Here is a 9570-nt window from a genome sequence, read left to right as displayed (position 1 = left end):
AGGGAAAAGTCTGCCGGTGACATCGGCGACCTGCTGTGCTACTTGATTGCACTTATGTCAACGGCCCCTTCCGTGTTCCTTCTGCGGCGGCTCCCAGAGCGAATTCTTCCTTTTGCCTGACTGTGCGCGGACGACGACCGGAGCTCCCCCCAGAATGGTGGAACACGCACGACACCACTCTTCAAGATAAAGACTGGACGAACACTTGCGAAGGATGGAATATCGGGTTCCAGAAGCTCGTCGGTCATGCTTATACAAGCGTCTGGAGGCTGATTGAATGCTTACAGCACGATCAGGCGCTCGTTGCATTGGCATTGACACAAGCCCGGAGAGGTGAGCCCCCCGTGAAGCGGGTGCGAAAAACCCCTCCGCGTCTGCAGAATCGTCCGAAAAATATTTGCAAGGGGTTCCAGGTACACCCAGATCTACCAACCCAGGTGGAGGTAGTAGGGAACTGCATTCGCTTCTTACCAATCAATAAATAAACTTGTTTCCAATCTAATCAAGAAACCATGCACCGGCTAGATTTGATTTATTGTTGCATTTTAGTGTTGCGCATGCACAATTTTCTCCTGGTGAGCTTTTGTCCGGGTCTGTGAAAAAATGGCTGAGCTTTTGTAAGGCATTTGTGACAGATACTATGGTGGCCATACAGATACCCTCGTCCAGATCCCTACTTGGTTATCGTTTCCCGGCAGCACTGGTAGCGGAACCAGCGGAATTGTGTCAGCCAAGCCACTCTTGTTACGACACATTACGTATTCCCTTGTTGGGCTCGGTGGTAAGCGGTGCACCGCGGATTCAGAACATCCTTGCCTTTTTATGGCTTCTTGCGCTCCTACACTCTAAGAAAAAAAGGTCAGAGAAAAGGGCGCGAACGGGGACTCTCGGGCAGCGTCAAACAATGCCCCGGCAGCATAATACGAATGCTCCTGTTTTTGTCAGGAACGAATTGAGTCGAACCCTCCATTTCACTTTTCTACCGTCTCTCCACGCGCCGGTAGCCTCCCTTTTTTTTTCTCTTGCGGCAGCCAGCACGAGACTTCTCGCGTTAACTGCGCGCGCGAAAAATCTTGGAGGCTATGGCTGCAATTTGTTGTTTTATGAAGAGGCCACTGTGCATATTGTTGGCGCTGGCTGAAGGGTTCGCAGAGTAAACTTGGCGGTCCGCCATATTTTCTATATCTCTCGCACATTATCCTTTCTTTCTTGGCTCGAAAAATTTTTGTCAACGTTATAAACGAGCCTTTCTTATAGGTATTACGCACATTTGACCTCGGAAATACCGCGAAACCTTCGCTCTTGTAAAATGCAGTTCCAGGGTCACCACGTGACATAGATGGTGCCAGCGTGCCAGTGTCTTTCTCGTCCTAAGAAATTTTAAGAGGTTTTAACAAGTCTCGTCTCTCTCGGTCGTACTCGGTTGCAAGAGTGTGAACGGGCCTTTAGGCAGCACTTGCACATGACCTCAAATGTGGGAGCCAGGGCGAATTTATGGGCCAGGGTTGGGGGGTCTCCAAGATCCGACGTCACGGGCGATGCGTTGTCCAGATCTATTTTGTTGCCCCAATAACTGCCATTTCATATAAAAACTAAACATTTCTTCCCCAAAAAAGCTGGTGTATGTAGTTTTTTTTCTCTATAAAATATCCGCCCCAGGACGCTTAGAACGGGAAAGGGGGGGGGGGGGGGGGTGTACATGCCACTCACGACACGTTTCCGATTCCAGCTCGGGCAGGTCTTTCTGGTCTTGTTCTAGCGCTCCCTGACCCAAGCCTGCATGTGAAACGTCGGGCAGACCCAGGATCGGGGCAAGTCTAAGCATGTGCAGGAGCCATCTTTTTCCGAAGAGCAGCCTCTGCACAATACTCTTCCCTACATTGCACAGACACCAGTCAAAAAGAAACAGCCGCTCGTCTGCTGAAATAATACAATATTTACTCGATAATAAATACGTGACATATGCCGAAATGGTTCCTCGATGTTTGCTTTCCGACAACAAAATGGGGTATGCCGTTGGAACATTCTCAAATACACAGCACTACAAATGTGAGCGACACTATAAGACATAAAAAGGTGTGGCATTGATAAAAGTCATGCTGGCTCAATTCTATGAATAAAAACATTGTTTAAAGATCCCGGTCGTCGGGCTTGCCTCTAACGGGCCAATCAAAGTGCTGGACATGTCTGCAGTAGGAGTCAAATTCTCAGCGGCAGCAGTTTCGAAAGAACGGTACCCTCGTAGGCCTTGTGCTTAGTACAAAACCAGTAAAGCAACCAACAATGTTTTGACACGATTGAAATGCACAAAAAAAGCGCAAGTTGAATGTCCCACATGAGCAAGTGGGACCCACATCACAATGTCTCCGACTACGTGCAAACCACACTTCCAGCGGAGAAAAAAAATATCTGAGGTCTCGACACTGGGCAGGAACTCTGAGGAACCCCAGGAAGCAACAGCAAACGAACTGGAAAGCATTTGCTGGCGACAGCAAAACAGAGTACGCAAAACGCCCATGGTAGATCTTCATTGGAATGTTTCAATCCAAATAGCATTGCGCAGCGATTCAACATTGCATCGCTGCCGACCAAATTGGAAGCAGCCTCCTCAGAGTTGGCAAGCTTTCAGAGGACAGCCCTTTAGCCACAGGCTGTTACTCTAAGCAGTTGGAGAGCGGCATGATTGAACAGCACGTACGGTAGGTAGCCTTACCCTACACTTGAGGCAAACGGCCCAGCCCGACCTGTGCCCGACCCGCTGCACATTGTCAGCCCAGACCCGGGGCTCTAATCCGGACATTTGGCGAAAATGACGGCGAGGAATCCAGCAGCCGTGATTGGCCGGTGCTGCGCTCGACCTTGGCGCCCTCTAATCGCGGCTGTCGAATTCTTCGCAGACTTTTTTTGCTAAGTGTCCAGAATAAAGCCCCCGTCGTGCGTCGTCGGCCTGGACCGTTTGGGTTTGCAACTGAGGTGGGTGAACGTCGCCGCCACCATACTGCCGCAGTAGGCCACCCCAGCCATTGCACCGCACCACCTCTTAACCCTCGTCAAGCTCGAGGTGCCTTTGGTGGCGCATGCTGTAGTTCCCGACAGGATAGCAACGGCAGAAAGGTCTTTCGGGCATCCTGTCTCCAGCGAGAGCTTCCCACCTTCGCCGACGCTTCGGCGCGTCGCAAGCTACGAGCACGTGCAGGAGGCCCGAAAGAGACGCCCTGCAGTTTTAACCCTGCCGGTGACCACAGGACCGGGAAGTGCTTGGACCGAACGGGATTGCTACGGGAGGCTACGAAACAAGTGGCGTCGATGTGGCGACGCCACGACGGTGGGCTTGAACACACAGATGCTCGATGAGCGGCACTCGAGAAAACACTGGTTAGGGGCCCATAAAGAAAAAGTGCGTGGCAGCCACACGTCAATACATAATTCAGAGTGGTTAAATTATGGGGTGATGTGGCTGACATAATCACAGCTCACCCTGGGTCTCTAAAACATATAAAAACAAAACGAAAAACCTTCCAATCATCTAGGTCCTGAGGTGTAGCCTTGAAACTAACCGGCAACGTTCTCCATAGCACTCCATATACAATTCCCGAGACCGCACTTGCACTTCGAATCAACCAAAACTTCCAAATTACCGAGTCTACACTCCTCCTGCTCTTCAAAGGCCACTCGCCCCTCAAAAGCACGTCGCCTTGGCAGATGTTACTTAATTTCAATCGTGACACTGGAATTCCAGACGCTCGTTGCAAAGACTAATTTCCCTTCAAAACCACAAAAATGGCGCCGATCCTAGTTTTCTTTCGTCGCAAGCGAGACACTGGCAACCGAGAACCATGTCCCATCGCGCGGCATAAAAAGTACCATTCTATAGGCAATTTATAAGCTCTAGGCTAATGAGCACTATCATCGCTTTAACTCGATTAGAAAATAATAACAATAATGAAGTTATACGCTCTATTCCAGAAATATTTGGCTAAAGCTCCATGAACAGCACTATTGCACTTTCCAAGACACAATGAACTCTTCTCAAGACAAAGAAAAATCACAATGCTTTGCCGGAGTGGGCACTTCAGGGAGGACGTCCCCCCAACGCCACAGTTAAGTTTCGCTACCGCTGGGATGTACTAAGGCTTCCTTATTCACTTCACATCTTTCATTATATCCAAGATTTATCTCCAAAGACTAACAAAATTTCTCGCACACTTTTGCGACGAGCACTCGGTGCTACACCGATTCAACGCAAGGCCCAGTCAAAAGCTGCAGCAGAAATAAACGAGTAATTTGCACTTCTTGTTTACACAGTCAGAGTGAACCGTGCTCATTCCGGCCGTGTAGGCCAGGATGACTGTTCGATTTTCTCACCAGCATGTGCCAGTTATGTTCGTGCATGCGTTGTAACTGCACTTTTATATTCTGCTTTCTTCAGTGTTTTTCGAGATACTGCTGCTTCTGGACTGTAATGGGCAAAGGGCTCTATGGGCAGAAATGCCTTTTCCTTCTAGAGCCCTCGGTTCGAAAAACCAATGAGGCATAAACAAAGAGAACACGCGTGCTAGGAACAGAAGCAGGCGCCGACTAGGTCTTTTCCCAGGTGGCCTTTTCATTTTTTCAACGAAGTTGAGGACGGCTTCTAGGGTCCCCAGAAAAAAGACAAGAGCCCCCAAAATAAATGCTCTCGATGCACGTCGGACGACAAGGGGGCAACATCGTCCGGATTCAGTGCTAGAGTGACTCCAATGACCCGCCTGCGGTCACATCTGTTTTTAACTTGGATGGCCGAATTTCCCATTTCTCAAAACCCTACCAGAATAGCTCCAATGAAATGCGCAGTACGGCAGGGTTCTTTCTGCGATGACGGAACTAGTTCGGAGACACCTGGATCAGGGCAGAAGAACCTCTGCAATTGTTTCGCTCACAAACGAGGCTGGTACGTGCGTGCAAAATTACCAAAACCTCGTATCAAATTGAAAATGGGGTCCAAAACTACTTCGTTACACCGAGAAAAAAAAAGATGATGATATGAGGCGTACGACGCAACAATTTCATTACACCGCAAATTTTTTGTTTATGTTTTGAGGTGTCGCACCACTACGCGGCGGGGCTTCTATGGGCAAATGCACCTTTACCGTCGTCTACGTTTTCATCTCGAAGCTGCACGGGATTCCGACGGCGCACTTTTGGCAACGACGCACGCTGCTGCGTGACGCTGTCGCCTCCTCTCCGATGCCTGGCAACTCGAACCATCGTATTTCTTCGAGACGTCGGAAATCGCGGAGAACGCGTAAAACACTCGCACAATTCCATTTCCAACTGCACAATCGAAATGCCATCGGCATTAATTGTGACTGCATGTACCAGCTGGTTGCAAAGATGGCCACCACCCGATTCTTTCACTGAATGGCAAAACCCCGAAACGGCGCCTCTTTGCAGACCGTTGTCGCAGAGGGTTCGCGATTCCACCGAGGGTAAAAGAGAGACATGCAACCTTTGGTGCTTAAGAACCGATGAGACTATTCCAGTCGCTCGTCCCTCACGTGCGCGACGTATGGCTGAAACGGGACGAGTTAAACTTGTCCACTTTTATACCGTAAACACAAAAAGCGAGCCAACGCAAAAATTATCAAAATATTTTCCCCCGAAAATTAAAGCCGACAGCCGGTACCCTCACAACCAGCTCGCAGTCTGCTCCCACGGTTCGAACCATTGCCAGGGGGCGGCGCGATCTACGGGTCAATTTCCGCTCGAGGGTTAAACAACGCTACGATTCCTACAGGGCTTGGCAGTTACACAAAACCGTGCATTTCGGGAAGTAATCTAACCGTAGAGGATTCCCACATCAATCCATTGACACACCCAAGGCACCGTCACATTGAGGAAACCGTTCAACAACTTTGTCCGTAAAAACGAGGGAAAGACATTTTTGGCGACTGTGCCACGTTGCGGCAACGGCAGCAAGCACCTTTGCAGACGGTCGGAGAACGCCCCATCATACTGCGCCACAAACACGAAAGACCCACCGCAACACTTCATTTTCTTTTTGAATAATAGTAATGGCGACTTACTTCAATTCGTCTGCAGCGAGGCATCGCTGCACACAAATGGAAAGGATTGCAAATTCTCACGGCACGACATCCGCCAGCGAGTGAATGGAAAAGGCATAAACGCGGAGCATTTTCCATAAATTTCATCAGAATGCTCTGCATTAGCCGACGACACGGCAAGGTCTAAGGAGGAAATGGCCGGCATTTTTACGATTCTTCGCCAACACACAAAGTGATTCTGTGCTATAAATCCCATTTCTAGCACACAAAAGGCCAGTGCCAAAAGCAAAGCCAGCGTAGCCAACCGGCAATGCCGATGTCGCTTACAAATTGCAAACGACAGTTCCTGGTCGGGATAAAAAAATATTTTTCAACGCCGTCTCAAGCTTCATATTATTCTGCGCTGCTTTCTTTTCCTAGATGAATTCTAATAACTTTCAATGCATGTGTACACACATCATCTTATGATGCTAGCAGTAAAGTGCCCACCAGACAATGTGGAAATCGTGCAAGTAATAAAAGCATTTGTCAAGTTACCTTGGCTGCACATTTGGCTCGATTTTACTGGTGTGTTCACGGTTAAATTCTTAGAAAAAAAAAAAAGACACATTACCAAACGGACTCTCTCGGAGTTTTGCGCTGTCGCATTGCCAGTACAGAATTTGCTCATTGACCAAACTCTGCAACACGTGCCGTCCAACACAACACATTCTCGTTTCCGCTGCCAAGAGTCGCACCAGAGTGACACTGCTGCCTGCGACGTGCTGCCGTTACCGCAAAGTGACAAGATCGTCGGGCAACAGAGAGGACGACCGACTCGACCGATCGTTAATGAACACATTGCATCGACGTTGCCGCACTTCCTCAATGCGGCAGGGCCTTTAGCAACAGTGATAAAACCTTCGTCGATAACATCTCGTTAAATAAAATCGGCACGCCACGGCCGAGGGGGATGCCGTCGACGCACCTTCCGACGAAGCGACCAAAATGGGGACGTCAGGGCGACCGGCCGGGTCATGGCGATGGGGACGGCAAAGAATCGCCGGGCACTGCAACCGGTACGTTACACTTTTCCCGACCGACCGCCATTCGTTCCCGAGCGTTTCACGGCGGTCCTGAGCGGAGGACCGACACATAAAAGGAAAGGCGGGGACAAGGCATTCCGACGGAGCTTGCATTGGGGGTTCGACGACGCGGACGGGAGCGGACGAGATACAGCACCTACTTTTTGGCCAAAGGTTCGGTGCTACACGCGCTGCCGTTTCTACGCGACGCGCACCCCCAGTCGCCGCGATCATTCCGGCGGGGTCCGGGGAAACAACCTCGGTCGGCAGAAGAACGCCTCCGAGGGGGCGGGCTCCAAGGGCGCTCGCATGGACTCGCTCTCGGACACCCCCCGCTTTCTCTCGAGCGACGTGCAACTTTCGCTCACTTCCTCCGTCGCACGCATTAAGAAAACTCTGACGCCCAACGAACGGGAATTTCCGGGGAGGAAAGCGACGCCTAGGGCATGCGCTCGGTCGTCTAGCGCTCCGAATAAATTATCCGTTCTAGACGTCCTCCTTCGAAACGTGGGGGGTGGTGAGGGGAAGAGGGGGAGGGGTCGTGTGACCGTGGTGCGAATCGGAGACGTGGCTTAAAACAGAGGCGGGCTTTGCGAGGTGTTGGGAGCCACCCGCCCTGGGTGCATTCAGACGACAAGAAGACGGACGTGGCAATGAAGCTCGGAGCCGACAAGCGGCGGGGGGACACGAGAAGGACCAAATGGCGACGCACCAACAGTGGCGACATACAGTAAAAGCTGCGTGCAAGGGTGGGCGGAAGGCGGGCAGAGGGGAGGGAGGGGTCGGTTCCCGACGGCCGGCCCCTCCAAACAACATAGACGCTGCGTTCTATTCATAAAACTGGCAAAACGGCCTTTGACTAAAATGGACTCTCCCGACGGCTGCGTGTGGCCCTCTTCGAACCCGGGCATGGCAGGCAAGCCGGAAGCACCCGCAAGGAGGTGCTCGGGCGGCGTGGGAGCTGCGCCGCCGCGGCCGAAACCGGCGACCAAAGCGCACACGCTGCAGCTGCCCCTTGGCCAGCCCGGTCCGCTTTCCCCGGGCCGGCCCGGAGTTTTCCCGGGGCCGAGCTCAGGCGAAGTACATGACCTTCAGGGTCTCTGGGTGGATGGTGACGGCGCGCGCCAGCGCCACGACTGTGCGGTCGTCGCCGTTGCTCGACTGGTGGCTGCCTTCTCCACTGAAAAGAGAGACAACCACGTCAGGCGCTCCCTTTCTTGCAATGTCTGCACTCTGATACGCAAAAGGGCAAATGCTACAACCCCCGTAAGCTCTGGAGCAAGATGCATAAAAGCTCTCTGCGGGAGTTCGGTGCGAATTGCTCCGACGCACTTTAGTTGCCTCGGCAGAACTGCAATTTTACCATTTTCCAAGTCATGCTGAAACAAAATATGGTTGCTTGGTAAGAGGCACGCAACCTTCAAATAACTTGTTCTTTTGACTTTTTTTTCTCCCCCGTGGCGCGTTACATTATTTTTCTTACGAGGCCCATTTCAATTGTCGTTAGGCCTACGCCAGTAAGTGGACCCACCAGATGTCAAGCACAGTTTCTTTTAACTGAGACTGCACGACTCAATGCAATACGTGACAGCAATCACAGGTTGCACTGATGCAGAATCAATATATGCGGAGCAAACCTACGATCACTGGCTATCTTGACATTGACATACACACCGAGACAACCACACCGAAACAAGATGTGCCCGTTTTCTTTTCCTTTACCATTCGTAGAGCAATTTTACGACGGTCGTTTGACCATGACTGTCAAATGACCCTTCCAGTCGCTATATATGCGGGCAAAGCATTTCCCTAAGCTGCAGTCTTAGACTCGCATATTCGACAGAATTACGCCCAACTTATTCAACTCTTCGCCTTTGCGCTCGGCCTGTGTGGCCACAGCTACTGCCGTCTACTTTCCATTGTTGAGGGGTATTGCAACCGGCTCGATGCCCATCCAATAAGCTTCTCTACGGCATAAAGTTTCACGGTTAGGTGTATTCCATAAAATTTATTTTCATAATCGCCTCTTGCTCGATCAAATGATAACTTTCCCCATTTACTTCTTACCACATGTCGATCATCAGTCCCAAGCTCATTAACAATGACATTTCCCTCGTCCTTCCTTCCTTGTACAGTATTAGAACGGAACCAACTCTCCGGTTTGACTGCTACCATCACTGACCTTAACTTGTTCCGAAATACTCCAATTTCGGAACAAACTGATCCAATTTTTTTTGACTGTTTGTTTATTGTCATAATATAGCTTGTTAGTTATAGTTTTCCTCCTTTTTTTCAACTGCTCTCCCCCTTCATAATGCCTTCGGGCACTGAAGATACACGCAATAAATAAATATTAATAAATTAGTTGCCGAGATCGCCAGGCCCGCCTCGGACGCGCGATCAGATCGGCGTCCCCGGGAGATTGCCATTGCCAAAACAACCGCCGTCGGGTCGGACATGAG

The 9570-nt window shown here is 50.6% G+C and overlaps 1 protein-coding gene across 1 annotated transcript in view; it reads right to left on the bottom strand.

The window, feature by feature from the left end:
• Positions 1 to 1916: 1916 nt before the first annotated feature.
• LOC8039115 (protein argonaute-2) overlaps positions 1917 to 9570 on the bottom strand; it is a 43171-nt gene continuing 35517 nt past the window's right edge. The window contains exon 14 of the mRNA XM_029967979.3: positions 1917 to 8288. Coding sequence (XP_029823839.1) covers positions 8180 to 8288 — 109 coding nt within the window. The 3' untranslated portion in view covers positions 1917 to 8179. The remainder of the gene's footprint in view (positions 8289 to 9570) is intronic.

This window comes from Ixodes scapularis, unplaced genomic scaffold (assembly GCF_016920785.2).
Source record: "Ixodes scapularis isolate PalLabHiFi unplaced genomic scaffold, ASM1692078v2 PGA_scaffold2__306_contigs__length_199485367, whole genome shotgun sequence".
In the NCBI taxonomy this organism is placed as follows: domain Eukaryota; kingdom Metazoa; phylum Arthropoda; class Arachnida; order Ixodida; family Ixodidae; genus Ixodes; species Ixodes scapularis.
This window is presented reverse-complemented; position numbering and strand designations above follow the sequence as displayed.